Source organism: Hipposideros armiger, unplaced genomic scaffold (assembly GCF_001890085.2).
Source record: "Hipposideros armiger isolate ML-2016 unplaced genomic scaffold, ASM189008v1 scaffold_924, whole genome shotgun sequence".
Classification (NCBI taxonomy): domain Eukaryota; kingdom Metazoa; phylum Chordata; class Mammalia; order Chiroptera; family Hipposideridae; genus Hipposideros; species Hipposideros armiger.
Window position 1 is genome coordinate 326,542 of NW_017732274.1, and position 25,147 is coordinate 351,688.

The 25,147-nt window shown below is 59.4% G+C and overlaps 1 protein-coding gene across 1 annotated transcript; it reads right to left on the reverse strand.

The window, feature by feature from the left end:
- Nucleotides 1–309: 309 nt before the first annotated feature.
- Nucleotides 310–25,147, reverse strand: CELSR2 (cadherin EGF LAG seven-pass G-type receptor 2). The gene is made up of 34 exons (XM_019630612.1): nt 21,432–25,147; nt 16,380–17,027; nt 14,275–14,497; nt 13,768–13,883; nt 13,519–13,607; nt 12,968–13,125; nt 12,392–12,555; nt 12,141–12,266; nt 11,611–11,777; nt 11,029–11,316; nt 10,768–10,942; nt 10,403–10,544; nt 10,109–10,229; nt 9,491–9,674; nt 9,212–9,313; nt 8,391–8,485; nt 7,950–8,159; nt 7,284–7,467; nt 7,042–7,170; nt 6,775–6,955; nt 6,440–6,607; nt 6,215–6,341; nt 5,900–6,100; nt 5,424–5,598; nt 5,010–5,122; nt 4,784–4,863; nt 4,568–4,694; nt 4,353–4,475; nt 3,611–3,741; nt 3,294–3,382; nt 2,998–3,192; nt 2,688–2,858; nt 2,361–2,595; nt 310–2,031 (listed from the first exon to the last, which is right to left on the reverse strand). Exons 1-34 carry the CDS (start codon nt 24,733–24,735, stop codon nt 2,004–2,006), a joined length of 8,769 nt encoding a protein of 2,922 aa, XP_019486157.1. The 5' UTR covers nt 24,736–25,147; the 3' UTR covers nt 310–2,003.

Here is a 25,147-nt window from a genome sequence, read left to right on the forward strand (position 1 = left end):
TCAACTCATCCCTCCCTGCCTCTTGAATTCTGCCCGCAGGACTCAGCCCTACAGCCTCTCCAGCAACACAAGTCCCTCCTGTCCTCGTGAAAAGGATACTTTCCTGCCACATCTTTCTTGGAAATGCCAGGACATGGGCTCTGCACTGATAGCATTTGGGGAGTACTGTTGGGGGTGTCGGTGGAGGGGCTAGCTCATCAGCTACTTGGTATCTGAGTCCCATGACCTCGTGGCCCTTTCTGCAGTTGTTTTCCAGGGGCCAGGCCTCCCTCCCTCTGGAAGGACAGGGCACCAAACAGAAGCACATGATGACAGTGCTCAACCCGCACAGAACTAGTTTATTCAGTAGTATGGGGAAATGAAAAAAAACGAAAAACACAAAACCCTACCATATTTACAGTCACAATCAAACTGTACATTCTGACAGTTAGTATCAAGTTAGCATCCAGCATCTTTGTATTTTTTTAAGTCAAGTCATCAGTAGTAAAAACCAGTTAAATTTTTAACCCTTTGCAGGAATTGCTGAGGGGAGAGGTCGGGGAGAATCCGTGGCAGGAAAGCCAGAAACCAGCCTTAAATGACAAACAGGAGCATTTTTTCTGCCCGTAGCCTCTTTTTCTAGCCACCTGCCCCAAAGGAAAGTCTTTGACAAGTCTTGAATACATGCTTAGCATAAATGGTGACTCCAATGAATAGCAACTGGCAAAACTGAGGGGAGGGGAGAGGTGGGGAGATGACAGCCTGTAGCAAGGGGAAGGGCCTCAGCTCCCCATACCAGGACTGCTGGGTGCACACCCCACCTGTAACAGCCACATCAGACCCCCTGGGACTGGACACAAACCCATCCCAACACAAAAAGCAAATAAATAAAAAATATATATATTAACTCTCTCTTCGCAGGGAGCTGGGAGTGGGGGGAGAAAGAGGAACAGGACCTGGTCCTTTGAAGAAGAGAGCCAATTCCCAGAAGGGGTTAAAAATAGAACATGTCTCAGTGGCCACAGCAAGTCAGACAGAGTGGGGTGTGTCTGATCTTGGAGGGGGGGGATGAGTGGACCCCAGAATCCAGACTTGAGACCTGTGCTTGGAGCAACTGAGTCAGCACTGTATTTACTCTTCCTCTCCGTTCTACCCACACAACAGCAAAGAAGCGCAACTTAACATGACTGGCCTTCCCCACATGCGGGTCAGGCAGGGAAATGAAGCACTTTTGGGTCAGCAACTGAGCAAACACCTGGGCTGCGGCACTTGGCAGTCCAGGGAGAGGAGAAGGGCTGGGGTGGCCCGGCCGCCACCCAGGGGCACGGGTTCCCCTCAAAATGTGTTCATGCAGCATTTGGGGGTCCGGGGGCTCTGAGTCCTTCTGCCCCCTCGCCAAACAGGGCTTTTTCAGTTCCTGGGAGGGTGACACAGACAGGGTGAAGAGCGCACTCTGCCCTGACACCCTTGCCATACTGAGACCCGCCCGGTGCAGCCTGCAGAGCTCGTAGCCCTGGGTGTGTGTGGCTTTGTCCTTTCCTTTTGGTGATGGCAAATGAGGGGCAGGCCCCCCCAAGAGTCCCTCTCCTCCCAGAGGCACAGCAGATGGGAAACTGAGGAGAGGCCGGGGAGCATCCTGGGAGATCCTATCCTCTTTGGGAAGGGAAAGGGGAGTCCGTTTCCGGCATATAAAAAAAATTAATCCCTGAAGTCATGAAGAGTGGAGATCCTTTTTTAAATTCTTTTTTTTCCTCTTTTCTGAAAAACTTTGTCTTGGAGATGTTGGCCCCAGGGGTCCAAAGTGCAGTGAGGGGAATGATGGGGGAGGGAGTTGGCACTAGACGGCCTTGGGTGGGGTGGGCGCCCCTCCCGACAAGGCCCAGGCTCCTCAGATGGACGTTTCGTCGCTGCTGCGGGCAGGCGGTGGGGAGCGGGGTCAGGATAAAGCACAAGACAGGAGCGGGGCATGAGTGCAGCTGGGGAAGGTAAGGGAGCCTCAGGGTGTAGGAACCACTGGCCCAGGGTTAATGCAGGAAGTTAAAGAAGAGAAATCTGGAGAGGCAAGAAAGGAAAGTGACAGAAAAGGCAGACAGAGGGTTAGTTGGAGCAGAGGCGACAGTGAGAAGCTTCCACCAGAAGAAGGAAACAGAAAAGCAACCGCAGCTCCCCACCCTCCCTCACGTTGCCGGACGCTGGGCTGGGCCGACCCCATGGGCACCAACATGGTTTCAGGGCATGTTGCAGTAAGGGAGCTGGGCCACGCTCCGCCCATTTGTCCTGACTGCCAATCAGAGCAGGCCAGGGAGGCCTGGAGGCAGCTCCGAGCCCAGCTGGCGCCTCTTCGGGGCTGTACCCTGTCCCACCCACCCGGCCACACTCACTCGGAGCCTGACGAGTCCTCATCCACTGTGCCCGCCTTGATGCTCATGGCGATGGGCATGACCCCATTCAGCTGCTCCTGGAGACTCTGCCGGGGAGGTGGGCGGGGAGGGGGCCCCGCCCTGCTGCCCTCGCTGACCGAGGAGCCCCGAGAAGACCCCGTGCCCTGCTCCAGGGGCAGCCGTAGGAGGCTGCTCTTCTCACTGATGGTGGGCAGACACTTCTTCTTGAGGATGCCTGTGGGTCAGGAAGGCAGGTGCCATGAGGAGCAGGCGGTGAGGGCCCCATCAGCCACACGGCAAATGTGAGGTGTGAGCTTGCCCACTCACCTTTGTGAGGTTGGGCAGAAAGGCCTGGAAGGGGGCCCAGGGACCCCTCCCACGGCAGGACATCGCCATTCTCCCGCGGTTGCTCCTCAGAGGCCCCATTGCCACCACTCTCCTTTGCTGTGGTCCCAAAGTCTCCGGGCCAGGGGGCCTTCCCATGCCCAGGGCCCCCATCTGGTGGAGAAAGGAGGTAGATGAGGCCCAGAGAAGGCAGACAGCTAGGAGAGTCACCACTCTAGTCTTACCTCCCAGGGATCCCAGGCCCTCTGCCCTCCCATCGCCCCCAAAGTCCACAGCCCTGGCGCTGGCCCACCCTTGGGGGTACTGTGCAGGGGCAGTCTGTCGGCCCCAGGCCCCAGCAGGCTGTCCCAGCCCGGCTCTCCAGGGAAGGCGGCTGCCTCCTCCTCCTCCTCCTCTTCCTCCTCGCTGTCTGACGAGTGGGTGGAGGCATAAGAGCCGCTCTGATCGTCTTCCAGAGACAGGTCACTGTCGGAGTCTGTGTCAGGATCTGGGAGGTGGAAGAGAGATCACAGCTGGCCTACCTGCTTCTGTCTACCCTCAGCAAAACCCAAGCAGCTGCAACCCCACCTGAGGGGCTTCCGTCCTCACCATGCTGCTGGTCTTGACCTTCCAGAAATAGGCTGCCTGGGTCCCCCAGGCCAGGGGGCCCTTGACCAGGGTTCAGTGTGGACTCCTCCCTAAGAAGACAGGCCATGCTGGAGGAGTCCGCCCGGCCTTTTGCCCAGTGTCCCATTCTCTTCTCTTTCCTGGGTTTTTCAGTTCCACCCCATGCCTTTTACTGCTTCTAATCCAAGCTGCCACCAGTGTCAGCCATGTGTACACTCGCAGCAGCTGGCTGGCCTAGGCCTGGCACGCGTGCACCGTGCTCTGCTCCCCTCCCCAGCTCTCCCGTCGCCAGAGCTCACCTCAGCAAGAAGGGGATGTAGCTAGGCTGACTCTTGCCTGAGCGGCTGGCGCTGTGCAGGGAGCCAGCTGAGTCTCCTCCATAGGGCTGGTACAGCCGCCCATCCACGTACGGGCTGGGGCAGTTGTAGGACTAGGAGGGAAACAGAGGGGCCAGTCAGGGGAGGAGCAGGATGGGACGGCCCCAGGCTGGAGGCGGAAGAGCCGAGGGGGCCTGCCCTGAGCTCTACCTCCCACACGCCCAGGCCTGGAAGACAGAGGCCCCACTCTGTCTCTGCTGCCTCCCATCCCAGGACCTAGTAGTGCTTGCGGCTCTGTCATAACTGTGCCAGTCTTACGCACCCCAAGTACCCTGGATTCATCTGTATAAGGGCTTATTGGTAAAAGATGGCACCAGGAATTGTCTCCTGAGAGCATCCTGGGAGACACAGAAAATATACCAAGAGTACCAGGGGATTCTCAGGTGTTGGGCATTCATAACCTGATTACATGTCTTGGCTACCTCCTCACCTTATACTGCCAACTCCACACCCACCTCTCCCAAGTCAACACCCTCCTCCCCACCCCCAGACCCCCTTCTCCCCGGGCTACACATACCATCACTACTCCCCTTCCTCCTTTCCAGGAAAGGATGTAGAGATGGAAGGAACGTGGGGCCGAAGCACAGAGAGCAGGCTCCTTGGGCCTCTGGCCTCTCCCCCCGCCTCAAGACCCCTCCACCTCCCTGAGCCCTGGCTCCCTCACCGAGGTCAAGGTGGACTTGGTGGTCAGCGCAGGGTCAGGGCTGGGCTTGCGGCTGCAGGCAAACTTGAGTGCTTTCCGGACCTCCTTGCTAAGCACCACGTAGGAGAGGAAGATGAGGGGGCCCTAGAAGGCAGGAGGCAGCAACTGTCTCAGTGCTTGTTCGGGCACCCACCCGCCTCCATGGGTCTCCCACAGGCATGGGCTACGCCAGGTACCTGGACGCAATTGCAGGCAGCAAAGAGGTAGTGGAAGAGGAGGGTGTCACTGTTGACGGAGAGCAACGCCAGCAGCCATGCAGAGCTCAGCAGCAGGAGGACAGTGAAGGAGGGCCTCAGGCCCGAGCTGGGGAGAAGGGCAGGCCGTGAGTGCGGCCATGAGGCCTCCCACATCGCTGCCCGTCCACTGCCCAGGCACTCACACCCCATACTCACACAGGGCCTTTCTTCTCAAAGCCCTGCCGCTGGGCAGCACAGGAGGCCCGGGTCGCCAGGATGTATAAGAAGACACTCATCTAGCAGGGGAGGGGGAGGTGTGGGGGGATCATCAGAGGACAGACGGCTTCTACCCCACGGGGGCCTGGCAGCCTCAGCTGTTCCTAACAAGGATCCTGAGGACACACGCAGCCTGCTCACCCCCAGCCCGCTTTCTAGCACTTACCGAGACAGCGAAGGCCACAGGGCCAGCAAAACTCCAGATGAGCGTATCATAGATGGAGAGCCAGCAGAAGTCGGGGTTCCCATAGCCCTCGGGGTCCAGTCCCACAGCTAGACCTGAAAGCATGGTGACAACAGCAGGGGAAGGGGTGGTCAGGGCTTGGAAATCAATCAGGCGATCAAGTGGGTTCACGGGGCAGGCACAGAAGATGACACCATCTGTCCATGCCATCCTCTCAATGAGGGCCATGTATAGCAGCATGGAGGACCCAGCCCTTAGGTGGGGGCCTCATGGGCCAGGTTAAATTCAGAGGGACACCTATGGAGAACTCGGCCTGTGGCATTGGGATGTGGAGCCTGGGATATGGGTGGACCTTGGGATGTAGAACCACAGAGCCCAGGATGGGGGTGGGGGTACCTGTGATGAAGGCGGGCACGCCCCAGCCCAGCATGTAGTAGAAGCGCATGGGGCCTGCGTTGACGTCGCGCACCTCCGTGAGCGCTCGGTACAGGTGCAAGGCCTCCAGCAGAGCCCAGGAGAAGGTGCAGAGGAACAGGAAGTGCAGCAGGATGGCGATGACTGTGCAAGCAAACTGAGGCCCCGGGCCAGGTCAGGGACCGACTGACTGGGGAACCCCCAGGTCAGGGATTCTGCTCTCGTCAGGAAGACAGGGAGGGCCTGGGTGCTGGGAGGTGCTCCAGGGGGAGTCGGGGCCAGAGGAAGGCACTTCTGGGTACCGGGGAAGTAGAAGGAGCTAGAGAAAACCACGGGCTCGGCCGGGACTAGGCTCTTTGTTAGCTACTGCTGCAGGAGCAGGGGTTGACAGTAGAGGTGGGGAGGACTGATACGGGAGCTTGGGAGGACTGGCAATTGGATGAGGAGGAACATCTTACAGGGAGGTCAGCTTGGTTGATTCCCAGGAGGAAGACCAGCTGGGCCAGACCCAGGGCGGCAGTCAGGTTCCTCCGGATGCCGTGCTGGTTGGAGCGCAGGGCACGCAGGAGAGTGAGGAAGAGGAAGGTAAGCAGCAGGGCAGCCAAGGTGACCCCTAAGGCCACATATGTCAGGGTCTTCAGCGGCAAGATCTCCCCATTCTGCAGGGTGGGCAGCAGAGGACCAGGGAAATTAGGAAGGGCAGGGTCAGAGCACCCAGCCTGGCACCCTGGGCTCCCACCACCAGCTCTGCGGCCACCCCTTGTGGGTCCAACCTCCCGCCGGGACACGTCCATGAGCACGGCGAAGCTTGTCATGTGGTTGCACTGGCAGCTGACATGGCTCTCATTTCGGAAGACGACTTCGCAGCCTCGGGCTGACCAGCCACCTGTGCCACTGACCCTGAATGAGGGAGGATGGGTCAGGAGACAAGAGATTGGGGAGCCCAGGGGCCTGGGCTCTTGTCCCCAAGCCTCAGGGGTAGGGCAGTGCAGGCTCACAGGATGGAATGGTTCCAGAAGACACAGATGGGCTTGGTCCGCTCCTCTGTCTCCAGCAGCCGGAATTGCACTGTGACTGGCTTGTCCAGGGCACGAGGTAGAAGCTCCTCATTGTCATGGACACTGATGCTCACCACAGGCGTATTGATGATGGGGCGTTTGGGAACTCTGACGTGGGGCAGGCAGGTGCACAATCACCATGGTAGTTGTGTGACTGGGGCACACCCCTCATCACTCCAAGAGGCTCCCAACCCCTGGTCCTGCTCTACGCCTCAGCACTCATCCACCCAAACCCGAATCCCTGCCCTCACCAGTCCTACCCCTTGTCTGCTCACCTCAGGCTGCGCTTGTCTGGGTCATAGTTATGGGGCAGCAGCCCAGCCAGGGTGCGGTAGATGATGACACTGGCCACAGCCTCACCCTGGCTCAGCTCCGGGTGCCGTCGCTGACGCCGTGCCAGCTCCTCTGGCTCCTGGGCCTCTCCAGGGCCCGCGGGCCTGACCACGGGGGGCGTTTCTGGAAGCGGAACACTGTCCACTCAGCTGGGCCCTGCACAGATGCCTCAGCCTGGCCCCTGACCAGCCCCTTAGGACCCCACTGACCTCTGAACACAGACTCAGGCAGAATGACCATGGTCTCGAGGTCTGGGGGCCGCTCCCCCCGAAGCGCCTCATAGCGGGGCAGCTTGGTGCCAGCAAAGTTCCCCTTGTCCAAGCGCACTACAGAGATGACTAGGGAGGGATCACAGGTCAGACCCTGGTGAGGCTGGCAGGTCCCCAGCACGGCCAGCCTCTCCAGGGACTCTCTCCACAAAACCTCTCCCCGCCCCGGGCACCAGTCTTACCAATGTTGGGTGTGACGATGGTGAAGGGGCTAAGGTAGGTGTGCCGCATGTTCTGGGCCAGGGCACTGGCATAGGCCTCATAGTGCTGGAGCAGCCAGGCAGTGCCACCCTCCGTCTGCTGGATCAGCTCCCAATGCCTCTTGTTGGCTGCGTCCAGAAGGGCGCTGCCCACCCGCAGCAGATTCTGGGGGTGGGCGTGGTCGCAGTGAGCTGTGCCCGCAGCCCCACACCTCACCCCACCACCAGGCTGCAGCGTGCGCCTAGACCAGCTCTGGCCCCCCGTCCACCTTACCCTCCCTCTACTCCTTCCTCCTCACTCTCTAACTAAGCTGCCCAGGCTCTGTGCCTGGACCTCACAGAGCTACTAAATGCTGATTCCTCCCTGCCCTGGTACTGTGAGCAGGGTCTCTGCTCTGAGAAACCTGGTCAGACCAGGCCCCGATACAAACATTCTTTTCTATGGGCACCTTGCTAAAAGGGTTGGAAAGACGTGTTTTATATTACCCAGGGACAGGAGATCTCATGGAGGTCTCATGACAGCTTGGAGCTCCCCAAAGGAAAGTGTGTGGAGTGCTCCCCACTCTGCCCTCAGGTTGCCAGGAGCAGGCTCACTCACCATCGACCCCCACCTAACCATTAGCCAGCCCTGCCCCCTCCAAGTCCCACCTCGGTGAAGTGCACATCCTGTGTGGCCGATAGCCCGAAGCCCCGCTGGGAGCTCTCATGGGCCAACAGCCGCGTGGCCAGCTGGTAGGCCACCTTGACATCGCTGCCAAAGTAGCCAGCCGTGTGCTGTGTGGCGTTGCGCAGAAGCAGGGCCAGCTGCTGGGAGCGCCCAGAGTCCAGGCCCGACTCGTTCCGCTGTAGCCTCTCAGCCTAGGACGGAGCCAGACAGGAGGAGAGGGAGGGGTCAACGCAGGAAGGTGGCAGCGAGGTACCCAGAGGGCAGAACTGGATCTCTGGAGTACAGGGCCTCAGGAAAGGGGAGACACGGCCTCTCCATGAGGCAGGGGCTGGAATTCCAGAATCCTTTTCTCAAAGCTGGGTGGGCCAAGGGAGATTGGGTGGGGGAAGCGGAGGGAGGAGATGGAAATGAGGTTCACTTACAAAGCCCTTTAGCTCTGAGAATGTGACTGATGTGCAGTTGAAGAGGTTTGGGGAGAGCCACCCCCTGTGCTCGTCACAGTGGCGCACTGCGGTCCCTGGGGAAAGGAAGCCAAGAGGGCGGCCTCAGGGAGAGACACAGGAGGCCACCAAGACCTGGCTGAGAAGGTCTGCAGGGGGCCAGCACCTCACGGGCCAGAGACAGGAGACAGCAGACAAGGGCCCTTCCTTCCTTCCAGGTGAAAATGGGAAGACAGGTGCGTAGAACACTAGAGCCAAAGCCTCTGCCGGATCAGCCCTAACAAAGGCTACAGGGGCACAGGGCACGTGGCCTCCCTGAACCCCAAGACATCGTCACTCCTCTCCAGCCACGACCTTGTGCTCTCAGTCGCTCTCTGCTTCTGAACTCTGTTCGTTGTCAGTCCAAGGACCAGTGCCAGCCTCCATCCCAGGCTGGGTCCCCTGGGACAGCACCTGACATCCCCTCCTTCCCAGACTGTCTAGTGGCGTAACTCCAGGACCAGGTAGTGAGCCAAGCTGGGAACCCTGTGGGCTTCATCTTAGAATCGCCAGCACCCAGCCCCCTCTGCCGGGCACGCTGCAGGTTTCTTAGCACTTTTGTCAAGAGTCTAAGATTTAGGTGCCCCTCATTGGGGCACGCTTGGGAGCGGAGGAACTGTGAGCCAGGGAAAGCTGGTACATGGTCTCCAGGACCTGGAGGCCAGAAGGGGGGTCCCAGGATCTGTAGCCAGGGGCTTCCCACCCTCACCCCACCAATGAGAGGCTAAGTCCTCCATATCACATTCTAGGCATCAAGCACCTACCAAATGAGCCTCTGGGGCAGGGGGCAGCCGCAGGCAGCCCGAAGCGGGTACGGGGCCACCAGATCCCAGCTTCGATGGCCCGTGGACAGCTGTCGTAATTCACTGCCAGGAAGCACACACAGTCACTCAGGAGCACTTGGCCCCCTGCAGCTCTGCCCAGGCGCCCCAGCCCTCCTCAGCATCCTCAGGCCTGCCACCAAGCCCCGCTCCTGGGCTCCCTGGGACACCAAGACCTGGCACACGGTGCAGAGGGCCACCCGCCCATCATGGGAGCTTCACCTTCACAGCCATTGGTGGTGACCTCAGCGAACGGGTTGTCACAGCGGTCGCACTGGCGCCCAATGACCCCTGGCTTGCATGGACACTGGCCGTCCTCAGGGTCACAGACTCGAGACAAGGAGCCTGTGGGGTAGCAGTCACACAGGAGGCAGGTGGGGCTGCCAGGGGGCCGGTAGTGGTTCTCCTGGAGGGAAGAGGGGGATGGGGTCATTGGCTCAGGCTCCCTTCCCTGGACTCTCACGGATCCCTTCAGGTGTGGCACCTCTGGACAGAGGCTCCCTGACCTCAAGGTCCCCCCAAGAGTGGTATTCAAAATATTTAACAACTGGTAATGATAGGGAGTTTGACCCATCAGTGAGATACCAACCAGTCAGAACAGGTGTCAAACAACCAGTCCAGCTGGCTCAGAGCTCACTGGTTAGGTATTGATCTCGGGTCCCCCCAATCCCCAGACACATGAGGACAAAGAGCCACTTGCCACCCGTTAGAGAAAGGCACACACAGCCCTCAGCTCTCTGCAGGGAGGCTTTCCCCACTGCCCCTCCCCCCACAGGGGCCCAGGAGGTGTAGAACAGAGGCTGAGGCAGCCACTGTGGAGGCCTAGGGCGGGGCTGTCACCTTGCAGTGGCACTCGCCACTTGTCTTGTTGCAGTCTGGGTCAAAGCCTTTGCTGACCTCACAGTTGCATGGGCCGCACGTGGGGTGTCCCCACCAGCCTCGGGGGCAAGGCTGGTCAATCCTGCAGAGAGAAGCCGAGGCAGGCATGACTTCCCTCTGCCACCCCTACCTGGTGTGGCTATATGTGGCCCTCCTGACGCTCACTATAGCTCAGCCAGGTTCTCAGTTCTCTGAGGGACACATGAGAGATAGGCTGGCCACTGAGACCTGATGCTGCATGCCTGGTCCACTTACCTGGTCTCACAGTATGGCCCCAGGTAATTTTGGGGACACTCGCAGGTGTAGCCATGGGGGGCACTGGGCTTTCGGGTACATGTGGACTGGTGCTCACATGGGTTCAGGTCACATACATTAGTACAGTTGTCACCATAGTAACCTAGGGCCAGAGGGACAGGAAAGGCTCAATCCCCACCCTCCCGTGGCACTTTCTTCAAACCTGCCTTCATCCACCTCTTCACTCTGACCACCATACTAGCTTTGTGATGCAGGAGACTGAAGCAGAGCGATGTGATGTGATTGGCCCCAGATCACACAGCAGAACCAGAGTGAGACCCCAGGCACCGGCTACCCTGCCCCATTTCCCTGGGTCCCTGACATACCTGGATCACAGCTGCAGGAATAGCTGTCCCAGTCATCGCTGCAATAGCTGTTAGCAGGACACGGGTTTGAGTCACAAGGGTCTGGCAGGCTACAGCCTGGCTCCACATTGATGCTTTCCCCACGGCTGGGATCCAGACTGCTAGCACCCTCAGGTGTCTCGCTTACCCGAACACCCTGGGAGGGACAGGGGCAGTGTTGGCTCTCTGTGGAGTAGGCTTCCAGGTGGTGGTGGGGTTGGGGAGGCCGGGGAAGATGCTCACCTGCAAACAGCCCCGGAAGCCACGGGCCACACCGCTGGCTGGCCCAGGCACTCCTCCCACTGTAATGTTGCTCAGGTGCAGCCCATGTAGCCGGGGGCCCAGGTTGCCTTCTGCCTGCTGCTGCCCATAGTCAAAGGACAGGATTGCATGGCCGGGGCCCCCGCTGGCTCCGAGTGCCAGCTGTGCATGGTGCCAGTCACCATCATTGGCCCGGCCTGGCTCCAGCTGGAGAGATGAGGCCTGTAGCCCTGTGCCCTCCACACTCAGCACCACGTGGCCCTCCCGCAGCTGGCACCAGGAGGAAAGAAAGGAGTGTCACCAGACCGCCTTAATTGGCTCTGCTTCCAGCCCACTGTCCCTGCTGGCAGGACCAGCAAACCCATCCTGTTGCCCTACTGAGGCCAGAGGACAAGGTGTTATTTCTTTCACGACCAATAGATGGCAGCAGTGACCCACCAAACCGATCCAGCTGCTCTATTACCAGGAAAGAAAAGACCCCACCCAGCCATCTCTGGCCAGCCCTTTGGAGACTATAGCAGCCCCTGGCCAGGGCCCACCTGCCCCCACCCCTCCCTGCATCACCTGCAGGGTGATAGTGCTGCGCCCCCTGGTGACGGCCTGCAGCAGGACACCGTTGGCCTGGCGTGTGCGGAACATGAGGCTGAGGTGCCAGGGCTGGGAGATGGGCAGTGAGAGGCCATGCCAGGCCACCAGGCTGCTGCCCAGGAAGCGCTGCGGGTTGGCCATTTCTGGGGAGGCAGATAAAGGCAAACTGAGGGGAGGGTGCAGCCCGGTGCCCCAGGAGATATGATGCTCAGGGATGGCGGCTCTGTGGGAGGCAGGGCACTGCCTCTCCTAGTGCCCACTCCCTTGTCAGCCACACCCTGCAGGGAATTTACCTGCCCTGGGCCCGCCCCCACACTGTGCCCAGGCCTGCCTCTGACTGGGCCCTTTGTCTCCTGTGCTACCCTCTCAAGGCTCTGCCCAGACACGCTTTTCCACCCACAACCCGGCTGGGCTGGGCCCTGCCCAGTGCCTGCCCCGACCCTACCAGTGTCTCCAGCACTGTTGATAGCTCCCAGGCCTCGGCCTCTGACACAAGCCCCTCCTACCCTGGGCACAGCTTTTGCCCCCGAAGCCCAGAGGGCACTCGCAGCTGAACGCATCCCACTGATTCACACAGGTGCCCCCATTTTGGCAAGTGTTGCTGTCACACACATTCTTCTTGGCAGGGCAACCTAGAATGGAGAGAAGAGGGCTCAGGTGGGGGTTCTGTGGCAGTGGCTAAAAGGGGCTTCAAGACCCTGCATGCAGGTGCCCCATAACAGGGGTAGCCCTTCCTCTTTGCATGTGGCTCCCATACCAGGCACGGTGCCGTTGTTGGCGATGAAGTCGGCCATGTCCACATGCCGGCTGTCCACTTGCAGGTTCCTCATGCAGCCCACAAAGTGCCGCATCCGGACAGGGAAGCTCTCGGGCAGGTCAGGCACCCCGCCCAGCAGCAGGGGCCCCGTCAGATCCAGAGATCTGAAGAGCAACAGTGGTGGTGACATGAGGCAGAGTGGGCAGCTCATGGCTCTTCCTTCTCCCACATCCTGCCACCAAGCCAGGGATGGGAAGGGCCTCAGAGTCCAAGTCGCACTGCAGAACAGCACCCCGGGGAGAGGAGGCACCCCCAACCTGGAGCTGCTCTTATCTCATACCCACCTCCTCCCCAGACAGCTCCACAAGGCCCTGCTCTAATCCCCCCATCTTGCCAGCGGCCATGCACCACCCCAGCCCCCGCAGACGGCTGAGCAGGGGCTGAGGGAAGCAAGGTGAGGGCAGGCCTCAGATGGATTGGTTCCCGTTTCAGGGCCCCCTGAGGCCCACCTCTCAACCATCGATCCCTGCCTGGCCCTGCACCTCACCCAGTCCCCCTGCCCTCTTCCCTGCTTACTTCTTGCTGCCACCCTGGGTGCCCTGGGCAGCACAGGAGTAGTTGCCCAGCACAGCTCCAAAGCGCAGGGCCACCCCTGTGTCACAGCCATCCACGGTCACCACAGCCACCTTCTGCTCGGATGGGCCCTGGGGGAGCCCTGTCTGGCCCAACAGTGGCTGTGGACAGAGAAGGGCAGAGAAGGGAAACAGTGGGCAAGGAGCCCACTAGATTCATGGACCATGCTCAAAGACACCAGTGTACACTGCCATCCCTTTGTGCATACACATACATATATGTGCATATACACGTGTGCTGAAATGACTTATGAGCTTACGTCAATGTCCTTCCTCAATGTCCATTCAAGTCTGGCTGGCCTGATGGAACAGGGAATATCGAGCACTACCCAGCGGAATGGAAATGGCCTGGCAAAGTGGCAAGTGCCCGCCTCCTCTCTCCCTTTCAGCCAGGAGTGCCATGACCAGCCCCCCTGAGGCAGTGTCACCCAGGTCTAGGGGGCACCTGAGCCAAGCACAGAACCCTCCAACTCCTTGACCCCCAACCACACTCACCTTATTGTAGTATTTCAGCTGTACTGTGTGCCACTGGCCGTCACTGACCCCTCCGGGCACAAATGGGGACACAGTGGTAGTTGACTCCCCTGGGGAAAGGACCAGGTGAGTTGGGACACCAGACAAGGACTGGGAATGGGGAGGGTGTGCTCATGCTTGACACTGGGCCCAGGTTTGGCTAGGAGAGTCAGGGGCCAAGGGACATGGGGCCTCTGGGAGATGGGCAAGGACACGGGACAACCGGCTCACCTGCAGAGAAGGTAAGCTGGACCTGCTCCTGGATCACCTCGAGAGCCACAAAGTCATGCTTCTCATTGAAGCGCCCATTATACAGCAGCAGCCCATCACGCTCCTTGGTGGCAAACCTGAGCGGGAGTTGGGTATGGGGACAGGGAATGGGGCACCCACCTGGATGCCAGCACCCCAGCCACCTAACTAGCCCTTGATCCTATGCTGCTATCCTGAGGGCTGATACCCTGGCCAAGGCCATGGGCCATGAGGCTAGAACGTGGAAGATGAGCCCAAAGCAGAAGCAGAAGCAGAGCCTCGGCAACCAGGGTGGATAGGTGGATAGGTGGATCTGGTGGGTGAGGAAGATTTGCTGGCAAAGTGCACAGGCAACTCCAAGTGCAGACCTGGCTCTGCCAACAGCCTACTCCAAGGCACTTTCGCTGCCTAACCTCTCACCTTGTCTGTGGAATAGGAGGCACCCCAGGCTCCCACCACGCCCCCTCCCCCCCAGTGCCAGCCACTCACGAGAGGGCCAGGGTGAAGTGGAAGCGCTGGCGCAGGCCACGAAAGGTGATGAAGGAGCGGGCAGGGAAGCTGCGTGTGGTCACCTGACAGTAGGGCTTCTCGAAGTCTCCAGATGGGCAGTCACACTTGAAGCCGCCCACCAGCAAGTTGACGCAAGTGCCCCCATTCTTACAGACACCAGGGGTGCAGCGGCCTGAGCGGGCACTCACCTCGCAGTGCTCACCTGGGCAAGAGGAAAGGCAAGGTGAGAACCAAGTTCCTGAGAGGAGGAGGGGGACTGGGACTCCTCCCAACACAGCAATACCTCCCATGGTCTCCTGTGGCCCCCACAATATTCCCAAACTCTCCCAGGCATCCGCTTCCTTTCAAAGGCCCATCTTCTCTGAGAAACCCCAGTCCTTTCTGGTGCTGTGCTTGACCCACTGGGCCATTCTCACCACAATCCCATATACCGCTCTCCCACAAGTTCCTTGAAGCTCCCAGTCCCAGTTCCTGTTTTGGGCCTTGAGAGCACAGGCCTGTGAGGTCCCTCATCATAAGACCCAGGTCCTAGTAGCCTTTGGTGTCAAGGCTACCAAGCAAGCTTGGGGGTGTTCTGGCTCCTGCAGGGGTGAATGTGCATGGAAGGCAGGGCCTGCAGGACAGCATGAGGGCTGCTGCCAACCCCCCTTTCTTCCCTCCCTCCCACTGGTGCTTTTGTCCCCGTCAGGCGCCAAGATCACTTTCTCTCCCTGGGGATGAGACCAGGCTTCCACTTGGATTTGTCAGAGTTATGGGGTGTGTGCGTGGGCAGGAGGAAGCTGGGAACTCTGCAGGAATGGGGCAGGGAACTCTCACTGAGCCCTGGGGTCCAAACTGAGGACCTCTGTGCGTTTGGGAGATGCTGAGAGAGCAGGGAACTGTGCCCTAAGAGCAGACCAAGAGTCAATGGAGGAGCTGAAAATTCCAACGGGAAAATCTACCCCTTTCTCTCCTTCACCATTCCCAGATTCTAGAGATAGGTTCTCAGCTCCTGTGCCTAGTGACTGGCTCTTGTTTCCATGGAAACTGTTGTTCGCCTACTCCAAGCCCCCCCTTACCATTCTCCTGGACAAAGACTCCCCTCCCCTCCCACAAGCCCACTCTCCCCTCCCCGCCCCCACCCACAGCAGCAGCTGAGAGGAGTCAAGTCTGGCAAGTTCTGGGCAGGAAGATGCAGCAGGCAAGGCGGTGGCGCCTGCCTGCCACTGCTGGCAGAGCTGTGGGCATGGCTCTGGAGAAGGAGTGAGGCCTAAGGCACTGCAAAGAAAGGGCCCATCGGGGAGAGGAGAACGGGGTGTCCTGAGGAGAAATGGGAGTCTGCAAGGAGCACAAAGCAGAGGCAGTGAGCAACCCTGGGTCACAGGCCAATAGGAAGGCTTCCTGGTCAAGACCCTCTTTTATGCACCTGTGCACAGTGCGGTTATTCTGCTCAGTCACACAGGTGCAACGATCTTCAAAAACACCCCTACACCCACACCCAAACCTCTCCAGTGTCCCCTCAATGCCTAGGGAGAAAAGCACTTGCTGCAGCTCAGAAACGTAACTCACTCAGTAGTGGGAGGAGATCAGGGTCTAGACCCAGTGCCACCTCTAATCAAGCTGTGAGGTAAGACCTGGAGCAAGTCACCTGATCTGAGTTCCCTTAAATCACAGCCAACACTTTCTACAGACCAGCTCTTTCCATGTGTTAAATTAATTAAATTAATCCTCACAACTGCCTTATGATGTAAGTAGATTCATTATCTCCATTTTAAAATTACTGAGGTACAGAGAGGTTAAGTGATTTGCTCAAGGTTACGTGGCTACTAGTGGCAAAGCTGGGTTACACACCCAAGCAGGTGTGCTCTAGAGCCAGTGCTGACTTCAGTTACACTGCCCGGGGGGAGAAGGGGTGGCGGAGCAGGACTCCCCTCTCTGCCTTCCTCAACAGGCTGTTGTAAAAGAGCAAGCGGGATTTGCGAATGTAACCTGTACCTTACTCTGGAAATGAACAAAGCAACAAACCCTGTCCTAAGCCTGGTTTGTGCTTGCACCATACACTTAGCCCTCCAGGGCCACCCTGAGGTCCCCCTCCCTTGGCTCACCCGTGTAGCCGTCGCGGCAGAGGCAGGTGTAGCCACCCTCACGGCTGCGACAGCGCCCGTGGGGGCCACAGGGCCGCGAGTAGCAGAGGTCTACCTCGGTCTCACAGTAGTCGCCCGTGAAGCCCGGTGGGCAGCGGCAGCGCAGCCCCCCAACCGGGTGGATGGGCCGGAAGAGCACTGAGGAGGAGGCGATAAAGGGCGCCGAGGAGTCGAAGCGCAGCACCGACACGCAGCGCATGTAGTTCTCGCAGGGCTCACGCAGGCAGATGTTGTCGTCGAAGGGCAGCACGCGCTGGGCCGAGATGGCTGTCAGCAGGCTGCGGTTGAGGTACAGGCGCTCCTGAAGGTCCTCTGAGGGCAAAAAGGGCGGCCCGCCCCCGGGCCCCGGCGGCTGGCCCACAGACAGGCTCACGTTGAGGATGTGGCCGCCAGGGGCGTCGGTGTCCCGCTGCACGTTGAAGACCACCACGTGGTCTGGGGGCGTGGCCAGCGTGGCCGCCACTGCCTGGATGAAGAGGCCCAGCAGCGGCGACAAAAAGCGCTCGGGCGACATATCCTCCAGGCGCAGTGTAATGCTGTGCGTGAGCATCTCGTCGGTGATGATGGTGACGCGCAGTGCGCACTGGGCGGTCACACTATGCACACCATCTGCAGAGAGGCGACATGGGTCAGGACCCCGCCTGGGGCTGGGGAGGGCAGGGCTGCCAAGCCATAGACCTGGCCCTGCGTAGCAGCACTTGAGGAGGGGCTGACTGGGGGCTGAAATCTAGCCAGAACACTCCTGCCTTGTTCAATTGCCAAGAAGGGGCTCCTTTTTTCAATTGGCATAAAGATGCCCAAGGAGGTCTGTGTATGTCACTGATGGGCAAGTCACTCCTTGAGGATCAGCCCCCCATAGGCGCATAGGTGATTAGATTTTCCTAAGTTCCCTTTGCATACTTTCCCCAAACCCTCTGTTGCGAAGCATGGCCCATCTTTCAATGTTTGCGCACTTTTCCCTGACCAAGCCATGGGTCCTGCTCTCTTAAAACAAGGGTCCTGTTTCCTTACACCAAATTGGAGGCTTCCCTGCACAAGAACCCTACTTTGCCTTTTTCTTACCTCTCTACAGGACCAGAGCACCATGAGAGACCCACAAATGTAATCCTCGTGTCCCCTCAGCCTCTGTATCTCCACACTACCATAACCCTGACCCTGGCTGTGCTCTCCCCTCCCCCACCACCGCAGAGAGTGGGGGATGAACTGGGTCAGTGGGCCACCCAGTTCTCCTCCCACTGAGCCCGATGGCTGCTTGGGCGCAAGCCGCTATCCCCATGGCAACGCCCCACACAAAGCATTCTTCCCGCCCAACTCTCTGGGCTGCTGAGGGTAGCCTGGGGGGCGCCACCCCAGGAAATTCGGCTGAGCCACCTTACCAGTGGCAGCACCACCCTGATGCTGTGGGGGGAATGGGGGCCAGAGATAGAAAGGCCTGGGCAGCTCTCCACCCAGACAGAGCCCCACTGGGTTGATCTCGCCTCTGGCCCTAGGGCCTCTAGCTACTCCTCGCCCACTTAGCTCAGTACATTACACCGAATTCCTGCCACACCCCCAGGCCGCACACTCACTTATAAACAGCTAAGTACTAACACACTCTGCTACCTCACTCCACCCACACACCCTAAGCCCAGAAATACCATATACACCTGAATGCATAAACTCATGGGAATGGGTTTTTATTTAGGTCAAAAATAAAAGCTGGAGGCCAAGGGGAGGGGGACAAGGCCTGGCAGGGATATTCAAATTTTCATGTACTACAATGTCCTGCACATAGTAGGTGTTCCGTAAATACTAAGACGTTGATGAGACTCTATTCAGCATCCATAGTGAAGAGCTGGTCTTTAAAATATAGCAGGAGGAGCCCCAAGCAGATATAAGAAAAGGACATCCTAGCAGGAATGGGGCAGGAGATAATGTCTCTGGGTTGGGGTGAGTAGAAGAGGGGTCTGGGGATAGATTCTGCTCCTACGTCATACCTACTTGAGGTGGCTAACCATGCCGGGCAGCTCAGCGGAGGCTGGGAAATCATCTCAGCCATGTCCTCGGCCCACTGCCCACCTGCCCTCCAGCCTCATGGCTTGAGACTGCCGAGGCTGGCCTGCTCCCCTCAGCAAGCCTGCTTGTCACTCCCCACTTCTGCTCCTCCCACTCTTGTCTCGCAGCTACTGAACAGGCCGTTCCTTTCTACCCACCCTCGCCAGCCATCAGCCCACAGTCCTTTGAGTTTTCTAAGCTCACCTTCTCCGGGAAGCCTGTCCAGATTTATGACCTCAGGCTTTACTTTCCTCCCTCTTCTGGACCCCCGTGTAATGAGATATGGTGCTGGCACAGGGCTCTTGTGTACCTGATGGGCCCGATTGTTCCTTGAGGGGATAGTCCCTCCAGGCAGAAGGCAGCCCAGGAGTCCACACCGAGTGCTCCTTACTGATTAGGGAGGGGAGGGGGCAGTCAAGGCCAAGGAGCAAGAGAAACCTCACTACCACTCAGCCCTGGGAACAAGCACTCCTCCCTACATCCCCCTCTGCCATCCCAGGCCCCGCCTATGCTCCTCGCCCACTGTATCTCTGTTGCTCCCCATCTGGTCCACCATCTGTGGCCACCTGCTCCCTCTGCTATTGTCCCCCATCCCCAGCAGTTAACCTATTGCTCTCTCCTTCCTTTTGTTCCTCTCCCATGCCTTGACCTGAGTCACCTCTCAGGTGCAAAGGCAGTGGTGGGAAGAGAAACGGGGGGAGGGGGGGGGGCGTGCATTGCCTGAGCCATCCTCCTGGACAGAAAATGGTTTGGATGGGCTCTGACCCCAGAAAACACCACCTGTGCACAGAGCCCAACCAGCCACACCTGGAAAAATGCCAGGTCCCAGACTGTGGCAGAATCAGACTCCAAGTCTCTCTTCCCCTGGCAGATGTGCCAGAGGAAGTTGTAGGCTTGGGGGCGGTCTGCCCTTCTTGGCGCTGACAGGCCATGGACAGGAGCTACTGTGTGTCCTAGCAGAGTAAGGAGGCAGGGAGAATTCAGGCTTGAGGAGAGCCATCCAGACCAGGCTAGGGCAGCTTCAGTCACAGGGTACAAGAGAAGGGGAAATCAGAGAGGCGGAAACATGGAGGAGATCAAATGGGAAGACAAAGGCCCAGGAAAAGAGCCAGCAATGGAAAAAGTAGGGAAGGAGGGGAGAGCCTCACAGAAGATGGGGAGAGGGTAGTGGAGAGGGGCAGTGCAGAAGGGCCCCCCTGGGCAGGAGCGGGGAAAGAAAGAAGAGACAAAGAACAAGAGAAGGAAAACAAAGGGGCAGTGGGAGTCAATTCCCCCTCACCCCAGCCTCCCTGAACTTTGGGGTTGTCTTGGTGACTGCCTCCAAGGGTCAGGGCTAAAGGGAGAGGGTGCGGCTAGGGGTGGGGGGCCAGTGAGGCCTTCCTCTCTGTCCCAGAGGGACTGAGGTCTGGGGCTCTACCCTGCTAGGAGCTCAGAGGCTAGGTGGGGCCTCCTCTGCCCGCCTCCCTCCGTGTCCTGCCTCACTCATCTAGGACAGGCTGAGGAGAGGACAAGAGGGAGAGGCCGTTCTTCCTACTCTTTCCCAGCGCCTTCCCGCCCAGCACAGAGGAGGACGCGGGATGCAGGAACGCCAGCCTCCTTCAGCCTCTTACTTCCTCCTCCTAGAGGGGAAAGTTAAGCTTTTAGAGCCACAGAGCCATGACCTTTAAAAGCTCCCACACCCTGGCTCCTAGGACCACCAGAGGAGTGGGGCAGGGGAGGTATCTTTCCGGGAAGGCCCACAAGTCGGAAGGAGGCTGAAGCCATACCCTGCCTCTCCTGCCTCTTACTCTGGGGTGGAAGTAGAAGCCTTCCCTCCCTGGTGTGTCTGGAGTGGGGGCACACGACCCATCCATCCCCAGGGTACAGCTAACAACGGATCCTCACAAGTATCCCAGTTGTTCCCAAGCTTTGGAAAGGGGCTCAGCAACCTAGGGCTGGCCCCTCCTTGCTGCTGCTGCTCACTGCCCATAGCTGACAGAAAAGACACAATGCACCCCCATCCCAACTCTCCTCCTCCAACCCTTCTGTCCAGGGAGTCTGCAGGCTGAGCGCTTGGCCAAGCAGCAGGAATGCCCTGCCTGGGTCCTGGCCAGGCTCCCACGCCCCGGGGCTCTGTTCTCTCCCCACCGGATCAGGGGGCTCTACCCTCAAAGGACACTGGTCCCCTGGCTCATCCTAGTCCCATACCACATTTCCCAAGCCCAGGCTGGTTACAACCAGCAAGGAAGGCCTGGGGTCCTAAGAACAACTCATGGGGTGATAAGGGGGCCCAGGAGCCCTTAGCGTGCTCCTGGCTTCACTGCCCCTCCCCCAAGCCGGACCGAACCACAGCCTCTGACAGTGGGGTCTGTTTGGACAGAGACAATGAGCTCTGGCCTCACTTCCTGCGGGATCTCTGACTGGGGAGCCAGGCCAGGCTCTTTCTGCCTGGAGGGAAAAGAATGCTTGAGACAAAGTCCCCCTCAGCCGGGAGCCAGAGTGGCCCAAAGAGGCGAGACAGCAGGGTCCTGACCCCACCGCAGCGGCAGCCCTGTGCCCCCATAACCCTCAGCTCTGTATGAGATCACAGGAATATCCTGCTGGCGTGAAGGGGTGCTGAGGGGGACCCTCCTGCCTCTCCCTGTCACAGTCCTCTCCTCCCCTCCCCCCGCTCTCCTAGCCTCTCAGTCTTCCACGCGCCTTTTTTCACAATTCTTGGCAGCCATTGCCAGGGCAGCCTCACAAAACTTCCTCCAGCATGTCACAGGCTGCTAGGCAGGGGGCAGCCAATCGTAGCCGCCCAGCTCAGCCGGGGGCTGCAGAGGAGAGGGTCCTGCAAAGGGGCCAGAACTCCCAGGGCTTCTTCCCAACCTGCTTCTGCCCTTCAACCTCTGCCAGGCACCAGGCGGAGTGGCAGGTCAGCAGTTCCTCCTTGGACAGCTGCCCAGGCCCTCCCCTAAAGGCCAACCCCACCCCAGCATCACCTGGGCCCTTCCTTACCTGATACAAGCACACTCATGATGGCCTCCAAAGGCCGGTTGTTGTCCAGGGCCCGGCTCAGCCTCAGCTCGCCCGTGGAGGCATTGAGTAGGACCAGGCTGAGTTCATTTCCCCGCTCAAAGCTGTAAGTCAGGCTGTCTGAGATGTCAGGGTCATGGGCAGGCACACGGCCGATGGCACCCCCAGGGAAGCTGCTCGAGCGGTTGGTGACATAGTTGTTGAAAAGGATCTCAAAGTTGCCCAGCACTGGCGGGTTGTCATTGCGGTCAAGCAGGCGAACGTGGACAGTGGCCCGGCTTACCAGGGGAGCCGATGTGGCCTGGATGACCAGGATGTATTCAGGTCGGTCTTCATAGTCCAAGTCCACCAGCGCGGTTAGCTCCCCAGAGAAGATGTCCAGCTGGAAGATCTCGGGGATATTGCCCTCCACAATCTGGTACATAATCTGGGCATTGGTGCCTTCATCAGGGTCAGTGGCTGTGACTCGGGCCACAGCCAACCCAATGGGACTGTTTTCTTCCACAAATACATCAAATTCATCCTGCTCAAAGACAGGTGGATTGTCGTTCACGTCCAACACAGTGACTGTCACTTCCATGGGTGTGCGGGCTGGAGGCATCCCCTTGTCCACTGCATATGCCCGCAAGATGTACTGGGCCACATTCTCACGATCCAGCCTCCGCAGCGTCCGCACAATGCCAGATGTGGACTCTATGATAAAGTCACCATCTCCATCATCGCCCCCTTGAAATGTGTAGAAGACCCTGCCATTAAGGCCAGAGTCACGGTCAGTGGCTGAGATCTGCAAGACGCTGGTGAAGGGGGGCACATCCTCATAGACACTGCCCTGGTAGGAGTCCCGTAGGAACTGAGGGGCATTATCATTCACATCATTCACCAGGATCTCCAGATAGGTAGTGTCAGACTTCTGGGGAATGCCATTGTCTCGGGCAGTGATAGCCAGGGTATAGGACACCTGGTCCTCATAGTCCAGCTCCGCCTGGGTAGTGACAGCCCCCGTGTCTGCATCGATGCGGAACTGGGGGATGCTGTCCTCCATAAAGTAGGTGATGCGGGCATTCTCACCTGTGTCCTCGTCTGTGGCACTGATTAGCACCACCGTGGTGCCTGCTGGCCGGTCCTCATTAACATTCACTGTATAGTGGGAACTCTGAAAGACGGGACGATGGGTGTTGGCGTCGGTGACGTTCACCACTACCTGTGCCGTGTCCTGCCGCGTGCCGTCGGAGGCAGTGACAGCCAGCACATACTGCCGCTCCAGTTTGTAGTCCAGCGGCAGAGCGAGGGACACCAGCCCACCACCGCTCTGGCTGGTGATGGAGAAGCGATTCCGGGTGTTGCCACTGGTGATCTGGTAGGTGATGACACTGTGGGCATCACGGTCCACGGCTGACACCGTCACCACACTGGTGCCCACAGCTGCATCCTCATTGAGCCGTACTGTGTACTCTGGTTGGGTAAAGGTTGGGTTGTTGTCGTTGACATCCAGGATGGTCACGCTGACACTGGCCGAGGCAGTGAGTGCTGGGGTGCCATGGTCTCGGGCTTCCACCCCAAAGCTGTAAAAATCAACTTCCTCCCGGTCCAGCTCAGCAGCCACAGAGATCCAACCTGTGCCATTGTTGATGGTGAAGGGGAAGTCATGCCCAACCCCCTCAAGGCGGTATTCCAGGCGGGCATTGTCACCAGCATCAGCATCGATGGCCTGAACGTGGAGAACCAGGTAGCCTAAGGGGACACTCTCCAGGACAGTAGCCTGGAAGGGGGTGCTGACGAAGATGGGAGCATTGTCGTTGATGTCCAGGACCTGCACTGTTACCAGGCCAGAGACATTGGAGAGCGGAGGCCGGCCACCATCCTGTGCCCGAACTCGTAGCGTATACTCTTTAGTCGTCTCATAGTCAAGAGGGCTGACCACATCCAGAGCCCCAGTCTGGGCATCCAGGTAAAACTGTCCCCGAGCATTGCCACTCATGATGCTGTAATGCACCAGAGCATTGCTGCCCTTGTCTCTATCTGAGGCTGTGACTCGGAGAACTGGGGCCCCCGGAGACACATCCTCCCGCACCTGGACCACATAGCGCTTCTCACTAAACTGGGGGGCATTGTCATTGTCATCCTCTACAGACAGGAAAACAGAGGCTGTGGCCCTCCGTGGACCAGGGTCCCGACCCTGGTCACTTGCCTCCACTGTCAACTGATAGGATTCCACCTCTTCCCGATCCACAGGGCCGCGGGTTCGGATCACCCCAGAACGAGGATCAATTTCAAAGACTTCCGAGGGGCTGCCCCCAGGTCCCTCCAGCAGGCGGTACAGAATATTAGCATTGGGAGGGGCATCACCATCTGTGGCTCTGACAGTGAGCACCTCATAGCCAACCTCCAGGTTCTCCCTAAGACTCTCCTTGTATTCCTGCTGCTCAAAAACAGGGTCATGATCATTGGTGTCAGTCACCAAGATGGTGAGTGTGGCCAGGGCACTGCGTCGGGGCATGCCATGGTCCTGTGCCGTGACCCTGAACACATGGGTGCTCTTGGTCTCACGATCCAGTTCCTCGGCTGTGGTTACAGTGCCAGTGATTGGGTCCAGGGAGAAGAAATGGTTGGAGCGGCTATCAAAGAGAGCATCCATGGTGTACTCAAGCCGACCTGCCTCACCCTCATCTGGGTCGATGGCCCGCAGGGATGCCACAGGGGTACCTGCTGGCTGGTTCTCGGGCACTGTGGCCTGGTAGCTGGGGGGCTGGAACTGGGGAGCTGTATTCACATTCCTTTTCCGACGCCCACCGGTGGATTCTTCTGCTGACCTTTCCCCTGCCCTGAGCCCTGGGGTCTGCGCCAGCTTGCAGGACTGGCATCTCAGCCGTGGGGCCTTTAAGCACGGGTGTTCCTCAGGCAGAGTGAGCTTGCCCTGTGAGGAAAGGTGGCCTCCAATGCCCAGGAGGCGACAGCTCCAGGGGCAGCCTTCTGGGGCTGGTGGCAGGGGGATGTGAGCCCCGGATTCTGGACACCAGACCCTCAACCCATCGTGGTGGGGCACCAGATGGCCAGTCAGCTCGGTCCCAGCATCCCTACAGCGGCTGGTGTAGAGCCAAAGGTTCGAGGACGAGGCCGGACAGAGCCAGCCCACCGGGGCACAGGCCCCCGAGGAGCCGCGTCCCCCGGTCCCCAGGGAACGACAGGGCCCCACTTGGTCTCCCAGTAGTGGCGACAACAGCAGCAGTAGTAGCAGCAGCAGCGGCAGCGGCGTGGGAAGGGGGGTGCGGGCCGCCCGGCTCCGCATCTCTCCCAGCTCCCGGCCGGGCGGGTCAACGGCGTCTGCCGCTCCTCCTCCGGCTCCTGCCGGCCTTGCCGCGCCTCATGCCCGGGCCGGGGTGCGGGTCCCCGGGGGCCACTCGTGCGCCCCTTAGGGCCTGTGCCTTGATTCCTCGGCGGGGCAGGCGCAGCGCTTTCTGATGCGCCGGGGCTCCCACCGTTCGCCGAGCCGGGCCTGCGCCCCGGTCACCCCGACCACCGCGGGCTGCCGCCGCGTCTCCACTTGCGCACCCGGCTCTCGCCACCTGCGCCCTCAGGCCCCGCGCGCCCCAGGCCTTGCCGGCCCCCGATCCCCGGGGTGTCCCCTCCGCCCCCGCGAAATCGCCCACCTGCGCCCGCGGAGCTGCACAGCCGGACCCCGGCCCGGACCCCGCCGCCCC

Bases quoted from the DNA above. Each gene is read 5' to 3' on its own strand.
- CELSR2 (XM_019630612.1), bottom strand. From the start codon at position 24,735: ATGCGGAGCCGGGCGGCCCGCACCCCCCTTCCCACGCCGCTGCCGCTG. The intron at 4,695-4,783 runs GTGAGTATGGGG...CCTTCTCCCCAG, and splicing joins TTTGAGAAGAAAGGCCCTGT to CTCGGGCCTGAGGCCCTCCT. The intron at 2,596-2,687 runs GTGAGTGGGCAA...CCTGACCCACAG, and splicing joins TTCTGCCCAACCTCACAAAG to GCATCCTCAAGAAGAAGTGT.